Genomic DNA, 25,017 nt, shown 5'->3' with positions numbered 1-25,017 from the left:
GTACTTGAGTGAGCAGTAACCAAGGTAGAGCTGATGCTGAACCCTGGCTTTTCCCAGGGGAACGCGGGTTTGGAGTAACATAGGCAAGCGCTGTTTTCTTCCTCGGACTTGTCTTGGTGAGTACTTGTGTGAGCAGTAACCAAGGTAGAGCTGATGCTGAACCCTGGCTATGCCTAGGGGAACGCGGGTTTGGAGTAACATAGGCAAGCGCTGTTTTCGTCATCGGACATGTCTTGATGAGTACTTGAGTGAGCAGTAACCAAGGTAGAGCTGATGCTGAACCCTGGCTATTCCTAGGGGAACTCTGGTTTCGTGCAACATACGCAAACGCTGTTTTCGTCATCGGACTTGTCTTGATGAGTACTTGAGTGAGCAGTAACCAAGGTAGAGCTGATGCTGAACCCTGGCTATTCCTAAGGGAACTCGGGTTTCGTGCAACATAGGCAAACGCTGTTTTCGTCATCGGACTTGTCTTGATGAGTACTTGAGTGAGCAGTAACCAAGGTAGAGCTGATATTGAACTCTGGCTGTACCTTGGGGAACTTAGGTTTGGTGCAACATAGACAAACCCGGTTTTCGTTATAGGCCCTGCCTTTATGAGGACTTCGGTGCGCAGTACCCAAGCCAGCGCTGTAGCTGAGCCCTGGTGGTACCTAGGGGAACTCAGGTTCGGTGCAATATAAATAAACGCTGTTTTCTGTTCATAGTATGTTTTGTGTAAAATATCTTAGACTCGTCTTTATGACTGTGGTACTTGGTTGAGTTGAGTAGTACCATAGAATCTGTCAAACTATTTCTGTTGATTGTTGTGAATTCTATGAAGATCGTTTGAAACAGAAATACTTTTCTGGTGGCAATCAAGCATACAGCCCGTCTGATAGTAAATAGTTACCGCAGTCTATGGACGCTTGGAACTCCAGTATTCTCTTTATTCCCTGTTACTATTAGTGAAATCGACTGTACTTAATTTTGATATTCAAATGGATATACATACGTATTTTTTTAGACATAAATAAAGTGTTTTATATATGGCAAATTAATAAATTTGTTATAACTACTTGATGTTAATATTCACTTCTGGTAGGATTTTTGACAGTTAATATAATGTTTTATGCCTAACTTGACATTGCATGAAATATTTCTATATTATAATGCACCGAAACTAGAGTTGCCCTAGATACCGCCAGGGCTCAGCTACAGCGCTGTCTTGGCTATTGCGTACCCAAGTCCTCGTCAAGACAAGTCCGATGACGCAAACAGCGTTTGCCTATGTTACACCAAACCCGAGTTCCCCTAGGTACAGCCAGGTTTCAGCATCAGCTCTATCTTGGGTACAGATCACCCAAATACTCATTAAGACAAGTCCAATGACAAAAACAGCGTTTGCCTGTGTGTGATACACTAAACCCGAGTTCCCCTAGGTGCAAACAGAGTTCAGCATCAGCTACACTTCGGGTACTGCTCACTCGAGTGCTCATCAAGACAAGTCCGATGACGAAAACAGCGTTTACCTGTGTTACACTAAACCCGAGTTCCCCTAGGTGCAGCCAGAGTTCAGCAACAGCTGGACTTTGGGTACTGCTTGCTCGAGTACTCATCAAGACAAGTCCGATGACGAAAACAGCGTTTGCCTGGGTTACACTAAACCCAAGTTCCCCTAGGTGCAGCCAGGGTTCAGCATCAGCTGGACTTTGGGTATTGCTCACTCGAGTACTCATCAAGACAAGTCCGATAACGAAAACAGCGTTTGCCTGTGTTACACTAAACCCGAGTTCCCCTAGGTGCAGCCAGGGTTCAGCATCAGCTGGACTTTGAGTACTGCTCATTCGAGTACTCATCAAGACAAGGCCGATGACGAAAACAGCGTTTGCCTGTGCTACACTAAACCCGAGTTCCCATAGGTGCAGCCAGGGTTCTGCATCAGCTGGACTTTGGGTAATGCTCACTCGAGTATTCATCAAGACAAGTCCGATGACGAAAACAGCGTTTGCCTGTGTTACACTAATCCCGAGTTCCCCTAGGTACAGCCAGGGTTCAGCATCAGCTGGACTTCGGGTACTGCTTGCTCGAGTACTCAACAAGACAAGTCCGATGACGAAAACAGCGTTTGCCTGGGTTACACTAAACCCAAGTTCCCCTAGGTGCAGCCAGGGTTCAGCATCAGCTGGACGTCGGGTACTGCTCACCCGAGTACTCATCAAGACAAGTCCGATGACGAAAACAGCGTTTGCCTGTGTTACACTAATCCCGAGTTCCCCTAGGTACAGCCAGAGTTCAGCATCAGCTGGACTTCGGGTACTGCTTGCTCGAGTACTCATCAAGACAAGTCCGATGACGAGAACAGCGTTTGCCTGTGTTACACTAAACCCGAGTTCCCCTAGATGCAGCCAGGGTTCAGCATCAGCTGGACTTCGGGTACTGCTCACTCGAGTACTCATCAAGACAAGTCCGATGACGTAAACAGCGTTTGCCTGTGTTACACTAAACCCGAGTTCCCCTAGGTGCAGCCAGAGTTCAGCAACAGCTGGACTTTGGGTACTGCTTGCTCGAGTACTCATCAAGACAAGTCCGATGACGAAAACAGCGTTTGCCTGGGTTACACTAAACCCAAGTTCCCCTAGGTGCAGCCAGGGTTCAGCATCAGCTGGATTTCGGGTACTGCTCACTCGAGTACTCATCAAGACAAGTCCGATGACGAAAACAGCGTTTGCCTGTGTTACACTAAACCCGAGTTCCCCTAGGTGCAGCCAGGGTTCAGCATCAGCTGGACTTCGGGTACTGCTCACTCGAGTACTCATCAAGACAAGTCCGATGACGAAAACAGCGTTTGCCTGTGTTACACTAAACCCGAGTTCCCCTAGATACAGCCAGGGTTCAGCATCAGCTGGACTTCGGGTACTGCTCACTCGAGTACTCATTAAGACAAGTCCGATGACGAAAACAGCGTTTGCCTGTGTTTCACTAAACCCGAGTTCCCCTAGGTGCAGCCAGGGTTCAGCATCAGCTGGACTTCGGGTACTGCTCACTCGAGTACTCATCAAGACAAGTAGGGTAAGGTGGGCAACAGAGAACCAGTGGTACACAAGGAACCAACGGTTTTATTCGAAAATGCGACGTTGCCAAACTGCACTGCGAACATAGGCACGCGCCGCTAAGGTTGCCCCGCTCGCTCCCCAGTCGGCGGCCGGTCCGCGTTGAAATTGCACGTGTAGTGAAGTATTTTGTGATTTTGGACAAGAAAACAGAAAAAAATTAAGTATTTAGTTTTTTTATTTTCTCAGAATGTAGTTATGTTTGATTTATCTAATTAATCAGTTGTGCGGAGTGACTATTTCTCTATCTTTTTGACATTCACTGATGCGGCTTTCTTGTGCCGTTTATTTTTTACAGAATTTCAAAAGTGAAAATGTATATCTAGCACACATTGAACCACAAGGCTAGAGTACTCAATGAACCAGGAGGTTCTCTAGGTAATTCTCTAGTTAGCCTTTGGAAGGTCTATTTTGTACATTTTTTGCCATGTTTAAGAGTTAATATAAATATATCTAATATAACGTTACTATATAGTACAAAAATATATGATAATACATATATTATTTAAGTTTTTTGAAGTGCAAGACTTTATTTTTCATATAACGAAGAATATTGTGACGATTACATTAGTAAACTACTCTTAGTTTAAATAAATAAGCATTTATGACATTGTAAATGTTGTATTTATTAAATTGCCCCAAATTTACCTAAACAGTTTGTATATTTTGCAATTATTTATCAAAAACTATGCAATTATATAATGGTAGGTTCATTGTGTACTAGGCCGGTTCATTGAATACATAGTGCCGGTTCAGTCTGTACCAGAGATTGTACACAATGAGCCATTGTTCATCTTTTAAAAAAACTAAAATATCTCGACTTCTATTCAGTTTTATTAAAAAATAATGATGAAAATTTAGAGCTAGATAAATAACAAATGCACTGAATAAAAAAAATTTAATTTGGACCTATTATGACTGACTTATTAAGATTTAAATTTTTGGTGGCTCATTGTTGGCAACCTCACCCTACGGTATTGGGCTATTTTAGGTAAGCGCTTTCGTTAGGGCTTTAAAAGCAAAATGAAAGGGTATCGCGCCAAAAGGGTAGGGTAAGTTAAGCCTAACGAAATACCCATACAAAACCCCGTATAAGGGATAGCGGGCCGGTCCCTGTTTTGAAGTAAACTAAAATTAAATAAGTTACCATTCTGAATTGTTATTTATGGCATCTTTGTTGGCGTCACTTAAATTCTTGAGAACACTTATAGTTCGACTAGACGTGTTACAATCTTAAGTCCCTTTGTTTTTGTAATCTAACAAAAAGTTGTCGCGCCAACCACTTGACCATTTGTCGACGATAGAACAAGTGTTATTTATGGTTTTTGCATAAAAACGTTAGCGTTTGTTAGTTAGCTTGATTATTTTCGAGTAGGGAATATTATTTTTTATGTTTTATAGTTGTTCTTACATGTTTAATTTTCGTTATACCTATTGATTACTTTGTAGATACTCAATATATAACTAAATTCAGTATGTTATTTTGGACAGCGGGATACCAATTTTTAATATAGTATTTTTTAGGGTTCCGTGGCCAACTGGGAGCCCTTGTAGTTTCGCCATGTCTGTCTGTCCGTCTGTCCGTCCGTCTGTTCGTCCGTCCGTCCGTCCGTCCGTCCGTCCGTCCGTCCGTCCGCGGATGATCTCGGTGACCGTGGGCACTGGAGGGCTGAAGTTTGGTGCCAATATGTATATCAATCACGCCGACAAGGTGGCCGGTTTTTTTTATATACTACGTCTGTGGCAAGCAAGCATACGGTCCGCCTGTTTTATGTTGAAAGAAAATAATTGTAATAATAGTTGCAGTTATAGTAATAATAGTAGTTGCGTTTAGTTTAAACGAATGTTTTATTTCAGTTTGTGAAGTAAAGACAAAGGGAAGGTTATACATATTTAGTTGATTAGTAACACTTTGTGTTTCATGTAATGAAGTAAATATGCTCGGTTACATAATTTACAATATCTAAAGATATAAAACAATTAATTGAACACATTATAGGCTCATGAACTTTTATCGACGGTTTATAATTAGTTGTAGTAGGAAATATATATAATTCAATACTTATATTATTTGAATTATTAACAAAAAAAAAATGATTTTTGGAATTAGGGTAGTATTCAACAGCATGCATTTTACGAAGTAAAAGTTAAATTTATTAACGTAATACAGTTACATAACGCTGACTTTAGTAAAGAATTTTATTTGCAAACCGTAAGCACTACCATAGTTTTAGTAGGGGTTTTATACCAATTACACGACCAGGGGGAAATTAAAATATTAGGTTTTCATACCTAAGCATTGTGTGACAGTTTTGATAATTATATATTATATTTCAAGCCAGATAATTCACAAGAAAATGTCATCTATTTTTCAGAAGTTTTAGGAATAGATTTATTGAGCAGATACATAAAATAATGAGTCACCAAGGCATGTACAAAGTTATTAAGTATATTAGGGATCGGTTCTATTAGAAAAACAAAACACCATTTTAGTAAAACGAGTTATCCTTGCGTGTCATGACTGTCAGTTAGTAAAAAGTGACGTCGTTAAAAAAAAAGTAGGATCTTGCCAATCTATAGTTAGGTACTCAAAATATTGAAAATATGGTAATAGTAGATCTTTGCTTACTGGTCAATTTGGTATTAGTGGTACAGTATTCGTATAGTAAATTTGTTAAATTTTATAAATTAAGGAAAGCTACTGTTTTGAGTTAGAGGTTCATAATTGCGACCATAAAACATTTACGTTTTATGTATATAGATTTTGTTTCTTTAAAACATATTTACTTTTGTAAACGTCCTTTGCTATTTGAGGTAGTTAAAATGCTATTGTTTTGTGTAAGGTCCTTTGCTTATGTGGGTTATACATAATATATTAACGTTTATTTTTATTTGAGAAAGTTATTCAAGAATTCTATATTCATTAGTGTGAATTAACTGTTTTTGGAGGGGTTGTGAGGCGGCTTCATTCCATCTTTAAATTCAATTATATTTTAAGTTATTAAGATATATAAAAATAAATACAGATTTTTGAGTTTTAATGCTAATACATAATTAGTAATGAAGCGTTATTGTGTAGATTATATTATAGCAGCATTTTATTTCTTCAAACACGTAGATTTTTAAAATTTCTATTATATTTAAAATCAGTATTTTAAAAATAATATTATTCAAATTAGACAAAACACATTCCTAATTTAAAAAAAAAACTATTTTATCATTTTAAAAATAATTTAAACAAAAAAATATATATTTCTCTGAATTTTTAAACTATATTTAGCTATTTTTTTTTTAAAGGTTTATTGCTATTGAACTGGGCTCTCCATATTTTTTTTCTTCCTTCTTCTTCTTGATTTTAAATAGATCTTTTTGGGGAACATTTTCCAATAGATATGGAAAAAAAATAGTTGTTTTTTTTAGTATATCTCTATTATAAATATATTAAGTATATGTTTGCTAATGGTAGATTTTCTTAAAAATGAAATAATAGTAATTTTTATTTTAGTTTCAATTCTTTAAAAGGGAAAAGTTTTGGTACATTTTCGGGGATGTGTGAAAATGAGAATGTAGATGAATAAATGAGATGATTGTCAGAAAACAAGTTAAATTGATTGAAAAAAAAATTGTTTTTATTTATGCAGGGCCCTGAAAAAATAACAAAACTAAACAACGATATTTCTTTTGATATTCTGACCGGAACACACACACACATACACAAAAGAGGTAATACGGTAGTTTGGAGTTAGGTTAGGCTCGCAAAAAAAAAAAAAGAGCATATTAGCAGGTTTAAGCTGCCGCCGTGTTATCTCTATACTACACACAACATCAGAACAGGAAACACTACACACCCATCAGTAACGAGATGTTTAGTACTCTCTCATATGGAAAAGCATAATCATGAAGTGAGCTTAGTATTTTCTTATAATATTCAGTAATTTAGCTCATTTCGAAAGATTCGATTTGCAATCTAGTTGTGCTTTTTTATTGGTTAGTACTATTTGTTTAGTGATTGTATAACAAACAGTTTATTTATCAGTTTATTTGTCATTTCATTTGGAAATCAAAAGTTTAAGCATAGCATAGCTTAAACTCTTATAATTGACATCCCGTTATTGATGAACATGCTCCAGACTAGGAAAGGCTTTTTGGGGAAATAAGTCATCAGATACGGTGTTGGAATTAAATCTTTTAAAGATAGTAACCCCTCGAGTGGCATAGAATGCTCCTTGGTAAAAGGTTCAATTTTGTCTTAAAAAGAGATACCGTTTGATTCCTTTCTTGGTCGCTAAAATATAGACTCAAGTCGGAAACTCTCGTATGTATCAGTCGGATCGGTAGAAGGGTAGGCCATTGGCATACACAGCACAACTTCTATTCTTTTGTTGAGGCAAAATTAACTGGCTGCATTTTTAATTGTTTATTTCTAACATGAATGGCCCTGTAAACTTATTCCTTCAGAAATGTTCATTCTTCAGTTTGGTTTAAACACACACTACACACACACACAGCCGCAACAAAAAAAAAAGGCTTACACGAAGGGAAGAATGTTAAAAGAGATTTTTATTAATAGTTTTACTTGCAGTAATTTATCATTTTTGTTCAGAATTTTGTATACTTTTGTTCGAAAATTTACTTCTGCAAATATATATCCTTAATATATTTAAGCTACAGTAAATTTTGGGAGGCGATTGTAACATGTCAGAAACTTACTTCCATGTTTCATCATATGCAAGCATAGTAATTATATTTTTTGTTTAGTTGATTAAATTCCTGTTTCAGTCTCACGATACTTAAATTTTTGTTTATCTCAAGTAGATCATATTTTAAAAATACTAGATGGAGAGCTTAGAGATTTATAGTGAACCAAAATATTTAGATACTTATTTATAACTCAATTTGAACCTTGTTTCAAAGTCATAAAGGTTTTTGCAGTAGGGGTTTTAAGAAATGTTGCCTGGTCAAATTCAAATCTACAAAAAGTTGTGTCAAATTTCAAACTGTACAAATAAATGTTACTAGCCAATAAAAACAAATTTAAGCCATATTGAACTATATTACAAAGAGCGTTAATTGAGACAATTTGTAAAACATGTGCAAATAGAAAAAAGTTTAGTAAGCCAATCCTAACATGTGGAAAAAACTTAGTTCGGCCACGCCCTATGAGTAGATCAAATTGGACCTTATTCTGATCAGGAAATAAAACATATTTTATTTAAATATTGTATGAAATTATGAATTTCAGCGTTGGTTAAGAAATACCAATCAGGAGTGAGGAAGTGGGAGCTAGTGGGGATTTCAGAATCTTGGAAGGGATGTTCGAAATGGGATGCAAGGGAATTCATTGATTATTCATTCATTGGCATTCGGGAATTAGAGAGCCTTCCGCTCGACCGTCAGACTGGTTCTATTTAGGTTTATTTGGGTAAATCTAGATTACCTATATTATGCCCTAGCCTAGATTTTGCTAGTATTTCATGATACTGGTATGGTTTGGGTTGGAGGATAATATAGAGTTTTGTGTTAAAAGCGTATATTTCAGTGTTTAATTGGTGTAAATTTAAGTGTCTTAATTGTTATTGTTTTGGAGCTCGATCACTGCTAGTATTATAAAGTGTACTAGTAGAGTTTACAGTTGTAGAACAATAGTGTTGCTAAAGTTTTAAAGTTTGGTTAGATTTGTGAGTGTTTCTTATTAGATAAAGAGTTAATTGTGTTTTAATGTGTGAAATGTTTTAGCTTGGATTGCTTTAGTGTTATTTTACGCTAGAATAATCTTTGTTGAAGGATTTCATATATTACTTAGATTTGTTAGTTAATTAATAACTTTTGTAAATAAATATTGGGGTAGATGATTTTAGTAGGTTGAACTGGTCTGATATTTTGCAGTTCTTTGGAGGGATAGGGCGGGTAACCTAACGGTGTTCAACTATAGCCCTAGTCAACCAAGGGACATTTCTTGGGTTATTTTAGTAGAGTCCAAGTGAGCTCTTGGCAGTTTCCTGCGTTTATTAAGACAGGATTTTGCTCCTGGAATCTGGACGATTTGAGTTGTTATCTAAACTTCTTAAATTTGCCAGGTTCTTGTCCAACTTTCCTATTTTACTTTACCCGTCTGGCTGACTTCTTGCTGTCCCAATCCCTAGTGTGAGAACCAGCCCACGTGAAGAAATAGGGAGTCAGGTCAAAGGGTTATTCTTCGCCCGTCTTAGTTAGCTTTAGCTAGAGATTTTCCATTGCACTTTCGGAAAATCACGCGAGTAAATTAAATGTGCGATCCGGATCGCTAGTTTGCTAATATGTCGGTAGAGTAGATGGTTAGTTTAGCTGTTAGGGCTAGGATTTTGTTTGGTATAGAAAATATTAGAATTAAAATTGTTTTCTCCTTTTCAAGTCTTATTCATTTTCTAAAAAATTAAACTATATAATTTTAACACGGGATTTGGTTACTTAATATGTTAGACTTTAACTGTGTGAGTGAATTTATAAATAAATAAATAAATGAATGTTGTATATTTGTACATAGATTGAGTGAATCCCACGGTAGGCTCAGGAAGGCTTACAGTTAATGATGTTCAATTATTGATTTGGGATTAGTAGAGCTTATAGGAATTTATATTAACTATGTTTATTTATGACAAATGACAAACTCGACTTATACATTTATGACTTTATATATATTTTTGGTCCCTTGTATTCCTACTGGTAGTAAATAAATATATTGTGGGAATAATAAAATTAAATAGCTCACAATATAATGTAAAATTGTAAATTCATTTTGTTTTAAAATAAAAATGATTATTTTTAATTAGCTTGTCCCTCAGCAGTTTGTCTGTCTATTCTGTTATCTATGAACCTGTGATTTTTACATAATGGCTTTCAAATATAAAGTCATATTATTCCAAATACTTATCATAAATGATTTGTCTAGACTGGATCGAGGCAGAAAGTTGCAAGATCGTGGTTTATTTTGGTCCGAAAGGTGATACAAAATGACTACATTAACAGTTTGGATAATATTATTTTGATAAATACCTACAAAAAAAACAATGATGTACAAAATTACAGAATTCTGGAGAATTGGAGTGGTCAGATACACTGCTCTACTACCAGTATTTGATATTTTAAATTGTCCCTTTGAAAATCCTCTCTATAGTGATGAAAGTGTCACAACATAATGGCTCGGGCAAATGAAAGTAGTCCTGTCATTATGAAAAGATGTCCCTTCAGGACCACAAAATAGTTCCTTCAGAACTGGGGCAGGGGTCTGACCCGCAACTGGATGATGGCCATGGACTGTCGCGGAGGCGGAGCGACATCTATAACCCCAAAAATAAAATATTTTAAATTGTATTATATTTACTATTGACTTTCTATATTAAAATATGGTGACATTTTAGATTATTTACTGACAAACATTAGTTATTTTAATTTTGACATAATTATGCTCATTTGTTTATTTGTGTTCTATTTAACTATAACAATCTGATTTTATTTAATTAAACCCCATCTTTTAATTACAATTTATTATTCACTCTGATTTATGCTGTGGACTTAATCCATGTATTTTGGTTATTGACATTTTAGGATTATTAGGTGTAATAGGGCATTACTGTTTCATAATATGTGAAAAGGACTGGTTACTATTTGCGGCTACAACAATGGGTTCTACATAGACACTAAACGATCACTAAGTCAAAATACTGATCCAATTTAAGATATTAACTTAATTGATTGATTTCGTTTCATGGTAATTAATTTTATTTAATACAATTTAGAGTTTCAATTTCTGTATGGTTATGTAGGTTAATTAAATAGGTAATTGATGTTAGTTAGGTATTTATAGGGTCAGAATATTACAATATCACCATTCAAAACGAGATCCACAATAAGTTTACAACCAATTCAATATACATTTTTTTTTTATTATAAATGAATCCAATAATACATCATTTACATCAACAATAGCTCTGTCGCCGTATCTAATTTACTAAACTTAGCTCCCAATTTCCAAACAATACTCGTATTGTTATAAATTAAGTGGGCATCATAGCGCATCGATTCCATTATGTTGCACCAGTTTTATTAGAGACCTCGATCAGCCGGGCTAGCCGAAATGACTAGGGCAAAGGACATAGTCCCGGTATTCCCGAAATCCCGGGAATTTTGTGATGGCGAAAGAACCGTGACTGAAAATTAGGAACCAGTGCTCCCGGTTCTTTGTCTGCAATTCCTGAGCATTGGTGTTCGCGTTAGGCTCTCTGCCAGCCTAGCCGAAGAGACAATTGACGCTAGAGTGACGCTAGGCGAAATGCAGTCTGGATCTGTCACACACATACTTTTCTTTTACTAGGCTATCATGGTGTCCCACACTGCTGGTCAAAGGCCTCTCCCCTTTACCTCCATTACTCCCGGTTTAGTACCTCTTCCACTCGAAGCCTATTCGGGGAGTTGTCTGTTTGGACCTTAATCTCACCACGCTGGTCCAATGCGACTGTGACTCGCCAGTGTGAATCGTTTGCTATTTGGCAGTATGTACAGTCAACCAATTGGAACCCTAGGCCACTGTAGAACTATGTCACAGTGACGTTATAAGTTATAAATCAGATTGTAAGGAATCTCTTACTGCTTGTCATTTTGACATGGTTGTAGAGTGGCCTAGGGTTCCAATTGGTTGACTGTACGACGGGTGAGGTTGGCTTGGGTTCCGTGAGATGTTTTATGGAACCCCTTACATTACTCGCCAAGCCGAAATGACAATCGTTGACGCTAGACGCCGATAGAAACGCATTCTGACTCTGTCGCGCCAATACGGACGAGCGATAGGGATAGATAATTAAAACGATATTATCGTGACCGTTGGTGCATTTGGCTACGTCCCTGTTCGGATGACTCCGTACGACTGCATTATGAAGGGGTCAATGCAGATTGGTCGGCACCTTTTGTGTTCGGATTAGTGAATGGACAATTTCGACCTCTTTATATGGTTATTGAATTCGGAGATAAACGCCCGTGAAATAAGGTTGAGGCGATTTGATTATTTCCTTTGTATTATTATTTGTGACGACTACATTAGGTATCAATTTGAATATTACGGTTTTTGGATTTAGGTTTTAGTTTAGTTTTGTTTGAATTTCAGAATAGAACTCAGGAACTTTAGACTCCTCATCGAGCATATATAGGTAGTCTGAATCGTATTTCCTACTCATAGTCTCATCACACTAAATGTACGACTCACATACCATTTTAATTTTTTATTTAGTTTTATGTTTCAAGAGTAACTGTCATAAATCTCCATAATTTTAAATATACGGATGTACTAAAGTTAATAATATCGCTATTGGCGACATGTTTTCCCTTTCCATAATTTTGACAGATTTTTGATGATTATGCATCTCTGTCTTTACAAGCTACAGTCCCCTCGAATCCTATGTACACCTACATTTTCCTAACGTCTCAACCCTTTCCGCAGACCTACTTCAACAAGAATATTTCACCCAGTTCAATCCTACTTGAACCACCAACTCATTCAATAATTATAAGTGTGAAATGTACCTTATAGTTGTGTTTATGACCCTAAAATACCCTTTTAATTTCAATTGTGTTTTTTCATGTTGTTGACAATGATTGTTCATATTAGTTCCATCTAGCTTCCTCTATGACCTCTATGTTATTGTTACATAAATTTCCCTAACATCTCAACCCTTTCCGCAGACCTACTTCAACAACCAGCACTACACAGAAGACAAGGAGGTGTACTGCTCCTCGCACGTGCCCAAGATCGGGCCAGGGCACCTCGACAACTCGTCAGTCGGGATCCGGAGTGCCCTGAACGTTCCACGGAGCAACAACTACGTCAATGAGCAGATACGAGGACATGCGAGGAACATTGACAATGAACGTGAGTTTTTAGTAGTAGTAGTAGTAGTAAACACTTTATTGTACAGAACAAATTACATGTACAGAGAATAATTATAACGGTTATGTACAAAGGCGAGCTTATCCCTTTAAGGGATCTCTTCCAGCTAACCTTAGAATAACTGAGAGAGGAAAATAGATGGTAGACAAACACAACTAAAGTGCATCGGTATATCTTATACTTTTAAACGAGCAATTCTTATATATTTATTTATTTATTTATTTATATATTTATATATACCGACGATCTCGGAAACCGCTCTAACGATTTCGCTGAAATTTGTTATGTGGAGGTTTTCGGGGGTGAAAAATCGACCTAGATCCTTAGATCCCGGAAAACGCGAATTTTCGAGTTTTCATGAGTTTTTCTTTCGCGTTAGTAAACGTAAAATATGGTCGTTAATTTCGCCGCGCGCGCATCGATTCCACTTAGCTCAGTCGTACGAGGTCGGTCTAATGTACGCAGATAGATTGTAGGTGTCAGGGTTTCGAATCCCGGCCAGAAATTAAGTTTTTGTTTTTTGTCTTTTTTTGTTTTTGTATTTATAAGAGTTTTTTTTATCTAAAGACGTGATATATTAAAATAGAACCGAGCGAAGCTCGGTCGCCCAGGTATTATATATATATATATATATATATACATACACACATAATATACATCCCTACTCTAAAAATGAATGCAATACGTTTTTTTTACCTTTCTGTGCTTTTTTATAACTATTTCATGAACCTGGACTAAACTATGATAAGGACACTTTGACAACTCATGTGTTGGCATTCGGAGTGCTCTAAACGTTTCCAAGAAGTAGCAACTACGTCAATGAGCAGGACATGCTAGGAACAGAACATGGCTTTTACTGTTACTTACATACATACTTATTACCAATTGCGTTGCGTCACTCCAGGCATGGGCGCCCAGGGCACCTTGAAATGGATGATTCTTCGCTGCACATCCAGAGTGTCCAGAATATTCCAAATTCCAACTACGTCACCAAGCAATGATACCTGAGTATTCAGTTTTTTTTTCACTTGTTATCTATCGACTCAGTTGCTTTTGATAGATTTAGTTACCAGCTGTCACCTTTATTTAACTTTATACATAAAGTCCATTGAACATTTTGGAACAAGTTTAATAGTATCTTATCGTATCTTATCTTAATAAAACCGCCTTCAAAAATAAGCGCGTTACAAAACACGGAGAAACTAAAAAGCCAAAAATAATAAACCTTTCAATTCAGATTTCTTATCGTATTGCAATAAGCTAAACATCCAAATTATAAACAAATCAATTATTTTTGTAGTCGGTACCAGACCTGTTCGTCGCCTTGCTATTGCCTGTTTGCCCCACCCAACCATACACAGGCTGGTACCGACTCCAAAAATAATTGATTTGTTTATAATTTGGATGTTTAGCTTATTGCAATACGATAAGAAATCTGAATTGAAAGGTTTATTATTTTTGGCTTTTTAGTTTCTCCGTGTTTTGTAACGCGCTTATTTTTTAAGGCGGTTTTATTTTTTGTTAAAAAGTTTATTTATTTGTTAATTTTTAGTGGTTCCTAGTGATATTATATTAGGGTGTTTCATATTTGTATGGGAAAAAAAAAATTGTGATATTTTTTCTGATTTCGCTCGGCTTTCGGTTCTAGCTTATCTTAAACGCCTATATACCAATTTTCAAGTGATTTGGACGTTGTTTAGAGGTCGCACACATGAACAGTTTGAAAAAAAGTCGCTAAAAAGTAATGTTACTCAATTTTATTTTCAAATAAAACAATAGAGTAGTTGTAACTTATTTGAAAGTAAAACTAAACTTAAAATACAACAGTTGTAACATCCATTCTTCATAAAATAAGTCATCATCATCATTTAGCTTACATGTGTAAGCCGCAACCTTATCTTTTGTTCGCAAGTAGTAACGCATTTTCTGTGATGTTCGACGACTTTCAGCGAGAACCGTTTTGCTCTTCATCTTTGACTGGAGCGTTAATTTTTTTAATTAAATATATAGGTATATTTACTCTTCTTTGCGGTATGATAGACTATTGTTAGACTATCGACCAAGTCTGGTGTTAGGGCTACAATAATCGCTAACATCCTGAACATTAAATAGTTCTAAGATAAAAATCAAAAATGTAAGTAGGGTCTATATCCCGGTCAATATACTTAAGTCAAAGAACGATCTTGTTTTCTTCTTTGTCGTCACACTCTTGGCAGAGTGGTCGTGGCCGTCACATCAGGGGTGGTAGCAAGCTTAACAATGCATCGACATTCCTTACGCATTCGTAGAGTGGGCCACTAAGTGCAGCCTTGACTTGGCTGGTCCATCGCATCTGAACCTTCTGCAGGATACTCTTAGCTTTCTTCTGCAGCACCACATTTCTAGGAAATCTATCTTCTTTTCCCTTGAAGTCCACGTCTCAGCACCGTAAAGAAATATGGGAAAGTTGGGAGATACTAATGCCCTGACAAGTCGCATTTTAGTGGCATTTGTGATGAAGATTCTCCATATTTTGCCGAGCCGGTCCATGGCGGACCTGGTGATAGCCAATGTACCGCTTGATATCATCCACCTATCCTGTTATCAGTGCCCCGAGAGGGCCGAGAGACCACTGCTTCATGCCAAAAACAGGACAAAAAACTAAAAAAAACTTGTTCCTTAGAAGGAAGTCGAGCGTCCAAAAAAATACCATAAGAAACCTTGCCTAGAAACTAAATGCCACGCCAACTAGTATTTTTTTTAAAAGAACTTGCTTCAATATAAAAACTTTTCATTAAAATCACTTTTAAACCACCTACTACAAAAAGTGACATAAATTTTGTTTCTAGCCTTTCCTGCGCCCATACTAACTTCTTCAGACAAAAGTTGCCACAGTGTGCGACCTCTAAATATTGTCCGATTTCCCTGATTTTTGGTATATGGGCTCTGTATAGGTGTAGAAACAAGAAGAAAAGCGAAGTCAAAGATAAATCAAAATTTTGGAAAAATGAAACACCCTATATTATATGTATCAGTCCGAATACATGTACAGTAGTGAAAGAATTATCCTTTAACTCCTAACCATTGAGGAGTTGACCTTCCATCATCAGCTCAGCCACATAAAATTATTACCATCAGACGTAAATACTGGTGTACCTTTGAAAAATAGACTAAAAACATTACATGTGCCTATAACATTTGAAGAGTTCCCTCGATTTCTCCAGGATCCCATCATCAGACCCTGACTTGGTGCCAATGGGACCATCTCGGGGTTATACCGGTTCGATCAAAAAAAAATTTTTGAAAATCGGTCCACGATTCTCGGAGATATCGAGTAACATACATACAAAAAAATAAAAAAAATAAAAAAAAAATAAAAAACATTCAGTCGAATTGAGAACCTCCTCCTTTTTTGAAGTCGGTTAAAAACTGCGGGGGCCCTTACGGATACACTTCGACCCATCGGGATCTTTTGTGCAATTACCCCCTACGATCCTAAGATCCTTCAGCTATTCAGGAGCTTCTCGACCATCTCCACGTATCGGATGATGAAGCTCATGGGTAGCTCTCTGAAGTCCTTCGGTGCCAGGTAGCCTGCTCCAAAGTTCTTCATTCTTCGTCTGGCGAGGGCGTGACATTCACACATTAAATGTCTGACGGTCTCTTCCTCTTCGCCACACATGCGACAATCAGTGTTGTAGGCGTGTCCCATCTTGGCCAAAATTCCTTTGACCCCGTAATGGCCTGTGAACACCCCCGTTATAATTTGGAGTTGTCTTTTGCCTAGCTTCCCTAGCTTTTTGCTCCATCCAGAGTCTACCCTCTGCATAAAGAGCTTTGAATGCTTCAGACCAACCAGGGCATCCCACTCTTTTTGGTGACTAGCCTTTGTTTGGTCTTTCATAGCCGTTCTGATGGTTCCTTGTGAAAGGCCTACATAAGGTTCCGGACCTATGAAGTTGTCTTCAGATCCGGCCTTGGCAAGTTCATCAGCGTTTTCATTGCCAATGAAGCCTTCGTGCCCCGGTATCCATACCAGTTGCACCTTGTTTTGCCTTCCAAGCTTGTTAAGAGCTTGGATGCCGTTTAATACCAGTCTAGAGGTAACTCTGGGCGATGTGAAGGCTTTGAGTGTCGCTTGACTGTCGCTGAGTATATAGATAGTCTTACCTTGGATTTGTCTAACTATATTCTCATGTACACAGGCAATAATAGTATCACTTTCACAACATTTTTAACCTCTTTGACAATGGTAAGGGCACGGTTTTATTCGCGAATTCGTCCTTATTTCTATAGGTAAGTTTCTTCTTATAAAACAAGACTCACTTATAATTAACTAGCTTTTGCCCGCGGCTTCGCACGCGTTAGAAAGAGTCAAAAAGTAGCCTATGTCACTCTCCATCCCTTCAACTATCTCCACTTAAAAAATGGCGTTAATTCGTCGCTCCGTTTGGCCGTGAAAGACGGACAAACAAACAGACACACACACTTTCCCATTTATAATATTAGTAGGTATGGATTATATTACCTACTCATTGGAGTCATTGGTATTTGACCCGTGACCTCCGGTTGTTTACCAGAGCCTCGTAGTTACCAATTCCAACCATTTCACCGTTTTCCGACCTCTCTAGCACTGAACCTACTTAATAAAACAGATATCCAAATAAAAGCATTAAGAAAATGAATACTCAGCCAACATAACGGTCCTAAAAGCCGTTTGGCGGTATAGGCGTCATTTCCCTAAATATGACCACAACTCTAAATAACGCTTATGCGGACGTTCTCTCTCAGACTCCGTATCCATAGATCCATACTTAATATTATAAATGGGAAAGTCTCTGTCTGTTCGTTTCTCAGTCTTTCATAAAACGGATCGACGAATTGACGTGATTTTTTAAGTGGAGATAGTTGACGAGACGAAGAGTGATATAGCCTACTTTTTGTCTCTTTCTACCCCTTCACCCCCACGTCCCTATAATGAGGGGGGGGGCAGTTTGTATAGAGTATTCCGCAATTTTCGAATTTAACGCGAGCGAAAGGTGTTTGCGAGACTAGCGATAATCAATCACAGATAATTGCTTGGACTTAGTCTTGTAGGTAGTACACAGTGGAATAGGCTTGTGCCGTTTCGTTCGTTGATCGGAGCGCTCCGATCTCGTTCAATCGCTCCCACGAACTAGTTCGCTCTTTTACTAAAAGAGCAAAACTAAATGAGCAAAAGACCTAAAAGACTTTTAGGTCTTTTGCTCATTTAGTTCAGCCAGACCAGCGACCACTGCGGTCGGAAAGATCAGAACGAATGGGGCCGAATAGTGTCAAAATGATACGAATATATATATATAGTCCACAGATAGTAATATTCCGGGCCGAAAGGTTGTAAGTAACCGAAGTTTAATATGAAAACTTGACTTTTTTTGTTGCTCTGCTAAGTAGCTCTCACTCTCGGTCGGCGCAGTCACACATTCGTTCTCGATCCCAACCGCTCGCGCTCGCCGATCCTATACTGAACTAAATGAGCAAAGACCGATTCTCAGACCACGGTAAGATTCAGTTCATTTTGGTCATTGATGGGATTTTATTCCTAACAGTTCATAGTTCGTGAACGACACAAGCCTACAGTGGAACTTGAAACGCCTGTACAAGACTGGCAAGAGCGGGCTTCAAACCGTGAGGACTGGAGAAAGGAAGGGGAGGCCTTTGCCCAGCAGTGGGACACCATATAGGCTATTAAAAAAAAAATAGGTAAAATATTTATTAATTTACTGAAAATTTGTTATAGTTATTTTATACTTCAAATGACATGCCTGTTAAAAACGGTAGTCCTGAAGTCAGTAGCTGAATATACTCGTACGAGTAGGTATATTTGCTGGATAATCTTGGTTATTTGCCCTACAGTTATTGTGATTGGCTTTCTCCACTATTGGACTTATATTGACCGGGATTAGTTTTCCGTGATCATGATGCATGCAACTGCGTCGAAATATCGGGAGCTCGACAAAAATCAAAAAGGTAATCACGGTCTATATCCCAGTCAATATAATTCAAATGAAAATAACCGTGAATCATTCAAAACTCTTATTCTCCACTATTTAATTGGTCTAGTTTTCCATGGAGTCAGCGAGCGGGTTGTACGGTTCGCTAAAAGCGATAGTCTGCGGTGACCGCAAGTCGTCTAAATAATTATATTCCTCTACTATATAAGTAATCTGTGAAATCTCATAATGTTTATGTGTAAGTAATTTATGTAAGTAAGAGTTGTAGCCTGCATTTGAATAAATGTGAGGCTTAGTTGACCGATGTTTTTGTTTTATCCATACTAATATTATCAATGGGAAAGTGTGTGTGTCTGTTTGTTTGTCCATCTTTCACGGCAAAACGGAGCGTTAAATTTACGTGATTTTTGAAGTGGAGATAGTTGAAGGGACGGAGAGTGACATAGGCTACTTTTTATATCTTTCTAACCCCCCACTTCCCTAAAATGGGGGTTGGAAGTTTTTATGGAGCATTCTGCAATTTTCGACTTTAACGCGAGCAAAGCTGTGGGCATAAGCTAGTATAATTATAATTACCATAGTACCTACAAACTCTACAGAGCCTCTGTCATTTAAAATACCTACATTACTCGATTGTGTAAGCGTCACGGAAAATGACATTGTATGGAGAAAGTGAACAGCGCCCCCAAACGGTTACTTACTACAACCAAATAATTAGTATAATTACATATATGTATTCTATGACACGACGACCAGTCTGGCTCAGTCGGTAGTGACCCTGCCTGCTAAGCCGCGCGGTTCTAATCCCGGTAAGGGCATTTATTTGTGTGATGAGCACAGATATTTTGTTCCTGAGTCATGGATGTTTTCTATGTGTATAAGTATGTATTTATCTATCTAAGTATGTATATCGTCGCTTAGCACCCATAGTGCAAGCTTTGCTTAGTTTGGGGCTAAGTTGATCTGTGTAAGGTGTCTCCAATATTTATTTATTTATTTACACTAAAAAGTGATATATTCTAAAACGTCATAATGGTGTCTACAGATATAGTGCGACAAGCTTTTCCTTCGTATTTTCACGGAAACGTACGAACGCGTCATGCTATTTCAGTCAGTACCAGTACAAGACGTACTGACGATGACGCTGCACGCGCTGTCTCAACTGGCCCCGTAGCTGAATGGCACAAACGCTCACGAAACGAAACGCTCGTAGATATCTATCTCTATCGCTCTTGCACATTGGCGCAACAGAGCCAGACTACCTTTCGCGGCGTTTCGTTTTCGTTCGGCTATGGCATTCGGCTATGGCATCTGAACTAGCATGACAAATACGAACTTTTCCGGAAAAAATCTAAGGAAAAGTTTTTCGCACTACATCTGTTTTTTTTTTTTTTGAAACATGATAGTTGCTGTTTGGCCACTCCTGGGACCAGTTACAGCTGCGGTATGAGTGATAGATTAGTATAGAGAAGTGAAGTATACAATATTTTATTTTTAGAAAACATTATGAGTTTAATCTATACAATAATATTCATGATTGGATGAAATAAAATAAAAGTTATGTTTTGACATAGGATACAATACAAGACCCTAGGGACCTAGGGCTTAGGAAAACCTCTTTAATAGACTAGTTTCCTTCTAGTCAAATCAGCTTCTTTTTAAGAACTGTCAAAACGATTTGCTAATATGGAGGAATTACTATGAAATACTGAGGAGTGACGTTACGGTCAATTCATTTACTTTATATCTTTCTCTTTGAGTTATTAAATAGAAATTATGTTAAAACATAACTACTGTCCATATTTTACTTCTAATTATGTTGTGCTTTATTTCGTGCACTGCATAAACTATTTTATTTAAAGTATAGGAAACTAGCCTATTAAACAATTATCATAGATTACTATATAAAGAGTTATATTGATCACATAATGAACTCTCCCAAGAGCGTCTTGACTGCTCTAACCGCGATGCTATCAGCAATTACCGTTAATGTGCGTCTAGCACAAAGCAGGCCCTTGGGAATCGCCGACTCAATGGGAAGTACGCTGCACTCGGTAGCAATGAAAACTAGACACTACGTGGAAAATTTCCATAGAGAGTGAATCGTTTTTATTGCGTTTGAGTTTAGCGATCTGTCTATATGCAGCGTGGCTTGCAATTCATTGCATCTAAGTGTAAATTTCATTCGAAAAGGTAACGTGCGTTTCGTTCGTTAATTGTCATATTGTGTAGTAAATCTATGTTTCCAACAAGTCCCGTTTGGTGCGCTATTAACTTGTATGGTACCAAAAAAACAGGGATATTCTAAACTAACTTTTGCCCGCGGCTTCGCTCGCGTTAGAAAGAGACAAAAAGTAGCCTATGTCACCCTCCATCCCTTCAACTATCTCCTCTTAAAAAATCACGACAATCCGTCCCTCCGTTTTGCCGTGAAGGACGGACAAACAAACAGACACACACACACTTTGCCATTTGTAATATTACTAATATTAGTATGGATGCATGTTACCGTAGTGATGGTGTACGATTCGTTTCGGAATGGACTTCAAATTAAAGGTTATGTAAGTTTAAAAAAACATTCGGTCGATTGTTTAGATGCAATCAATTCATGCTAAATATTTTTTTGTAGTCAGCAAATATTTGCCAGATTAATCGATGGCATTGTCGTCATTTAATAAGTGATTATTATAACTTTATATGAATGCAAGGTGCACCAAAACTAAAGGTTCCTTTAGTAACTTTTTGGTACGGAATTCTAAAAGTTTACTCTCATAATTATATCCATATAATTGACATGATACGACGACATTCCCACACTTCGCCGTGTTTTCGGCAAGAGTAACCGTGTTAGAAACGCCATGGCCGTTTGACACGTCAGTTTGGCCACCTTGTCTAAGATCCTGCACATTGTGTGCGACCAATGAACCGCGACCAAGGTCGACCATTGTGTCACACAGTGCATGTGCAGTACTAATAAATAATCTAACTACAAAATTTAAATTTGAAAAAAACCCCTGATATAATGGACCGATTTCCATCATAAACTTGGCTAAGAAGACTCCCGACTCAGCACGGCCCATGGCTAAGAACACTCCCGACTAATTCAGCTTTCAGACAGAAAAAAACTAAACCTAAACCGGTTCATCTGTTCGGGAGCTATGATGTCACAGACAGACAGACACGTTAAACTTGTAACACCCCGTCGTTTTGGCATCGGGGGTTAAAGAAGTCAAAAAGATAATGCTTAGATAGTGAGTTAACAAATACAATTCATCGCGCATTGCCAATGTCATCGCAAATGACATGCAATGTTAGCTTGGACTATAACTAACACACGACAGCAATGCAGCAGATTGAAACACGTCAGTTTAGCCAACTGCAACTTGTGTGCGACCAATAAGGTCTTCACATTGAATGCGATCCCGCCACTCAGATGTGCAAGAGTTGACGAAGATTGTAATGTAAACTGAGTCTCACATAATCCATGGTAACCGCGGAATGACCAGTCAATTTGGCCACCTTGTCTAAGATCCTGCACATTGTGTGCGACCAATGAACCGCGACCAAGGTTGACCCTTGTGTCAATGTCACACAGTGCATGTGCAGTAAAATAAGTCAAATATGTATGTACTTTGATAGTGAGTAAGGGAGTAGCGAGTTGACTGTGTAGAAGAGGACCTTAGGACAATGAGGAAATACTTATACCAACTGGAGAAGGGTTGCCAGAGATCGGGACAACTGGAGGAAGACAGTGGAAGATGGACGCCAAGGCCCACAAAGGGTTGTAGCGCCATCGGAAGTAAGAAGTAAGTGAGTAGCGAGTACAATTCATCGCACATTGAGTGTCATCGCAAACGGCATGCAAAGTTAGCTTAAACTACTAACACAAGACAGCGATACGGGAGATTGACACATGTCAGTTAATAAGGTCTTCACATTAAATGCGATCCCGCAAAGTCTGCAAGCCCCTCCGTTGTGCGAGCAGGACATCCCTATAATTTTCAGCTATATTGACAGCCCTGTCTCACTCACACAATCCGTATCCATGGTAACCGTGTTAGAAATGACCACTCAGTTTGGCCACCTTGTCTAAGATCCTGCACATTGTGTGCGACCAATGAACCGCGACCAAGGTCGACCATTGTGTGCAGTGCAAGTGCAGCTAAAGGAAGTCAAATCGTTGTCGTTTTATAGTCAAACCACGCTTAGTTTTCATACCAAGTGTTACGTTAGATAGGGAGCTTATGACAGATATTCTATTATTCAGATTACTGATGTGCCGACGGAAAGTTTCTAAAATTCTGAAATTTTGACATAGGAAAACTTCGGAAACTTTCCATACTTTGTATGGACAATTGTATGGACGGAAACTTTCCATTTCATAAATTTAAATTCCCTTTATTTTTCGTGAAAGTTTCATGAAATTTTCAAGAAATTTAAGATTTTTTTGGAAAGTTTCCGCAACTTGCACATCACTAATTCAGATATTATTCCAGGTCTCTTTAAAGCAAGAGTAATTTAGGTATCTCATAGGTAAGCGTACTCCACCGTAGACCGCATCATCACTTACCATCAGGTGTGATCGTGGTCAAACGTCTACCTACTTATACATACTAAAAAAAAATATTCTTAGTGCCAAAGGTCAAATAGTTTCGTTTTTATAGTTGGACCACATTAGCGTGATTAGCGGGGCTATCATGCTTGCAATTTTATCACTTATCAACGTGGATAAGACATCGCTCACTCTCACACTAACATACTTGCCAAAACGTGACGGATGCTTTAGTGCTAGCTAGCGTTGAAAAAATCATTTGGTTTTTCCGAACTTTATGAAATTTTCGTTTTTTTTTCGGGTTTTTTAAGAAAAAAACAAATAAATTATTAAGAGAATACGGTAGCGACAATGTTAAAATGGAAAGGATCGCCCCTTTCAACTTGGGAATTCTTATTAAATATACAAGTGTTATTAACTATATTTATCTAAAAAAAATTGTCCATTAAGAACAACTCAGTCAAAAGATATTTCAAAAAAATCTTTAAGATCGAGGTTCCGCTCTCGACTCTTTCCTCCTTCAAAACTTAATCAATCGGAACGAAATTTGAGAATCTGAATAACAATGAAATAATCTATGTCGGACCGTTTAGCTTTTTTGGTTAAGAGGGGGTCGTACGAAATCCTCGAAAAGTGCATTCGGCGTTTAACAAATGCTGCTCACATTTCTAAATTAAATGAAATAAAATAAATGTAGTTATTATCTTAAAGAGTGTGTCTACAACTTTTGACTATTCACAATCTCCAATTATTAACGGTGTAATAACTAAACCCACACAAAGTTGACCTAAAATGAGAAAAACGTATGTCGCCGTTTAGTAAACTTTGTTAAAAAAATTCAATACCCTAGTTATGACATTATGTGATTCTGAAAGCCAGATAAATGGACTACAAGTTTTGAGGTTTTTTATATTTTTCCTCTCAAAGGCAACAAAGAAATTTTACCTTAAATTTAAACTATCGTAAAATTTCCATACATTCGCCATTGCTGTCAGAATTCTCCTTTCGATTAGATGCCGTGAGCGGCTCATCGGAGGCAGACGTGTCGCCGGTCGCTCCGCGTTGACAATTAAATTTGACAAATATTTTGACAGAAAATAGTGTACGTACACGAAAAACCATACCAGTGTAAAACTGTGCTCAAAATAAATAGGGTAAGTCGATAATGTCAGGTGGAGATCCAATCTCATTTAAAGTGTAAAGGTGCATGGCTTGTGCATCAAAAATAAATAAAAATATATCACATTATTAAAGAAAATAACGAACGCAACCGAATGAGTATAAATGATTTCATTCTAGTTCGGCTAAATTGAAAAGAGTTTCATGTTTTCTTTTACTCATTGGAATAAATTTTCATTACGCTGGTATTAACAGTACGTCATTTTAAAAATATATATGACAACACCTACGTCAAATTATGTCAACCAGGTTGTATGTAAACAATTATGATTTAATTTATTTTTACATATTTAGATCGATTCTTAC

General features: G+C 37.6%; 1 protein-coding gene across 1 annotated transcript in view; it reads left to right on the top strand.

Annotated features, from left to right (window-relative positions):
- The window catches only part of LOC125234807 (hillarin), a 172,139-nt gene that overhangs the window by 24,232 nt on the left and 122,890 nt on the right, over positions 1 to 25,017 (top strand). The window contains exon 3 of the mRNA XM_048141214.1: positions 12,804 to 12,990. Coding sequence (XP_047997171.1) covers positions 12,804 to 12,990 — 187 coding nt within the window. The remainder of the gene's footprint in view (positions 1 to 12,803; positions 12,991 to 25,017) is intronic.

The sequence above is a fragment of the Leguminivora glycinivorella genome, chromosome 16 (assembly GCF_023078275.1).
Source record: "Leguminivora glycinivorella isolate SPB_JAAS2020 chromosome 16, LegGlyc_1.1, whole genome shotgun sequence".
Lineage (NCBI taxonomy): Eukaryota > Metazoa > Arthropoda > Insecta > Lepidoptera > Tortricidae > Leguminivora > Leguminivora glycinivorella.
This window is presented reverse-complemented; position numbering and strand designations above follow the sequence as displayed.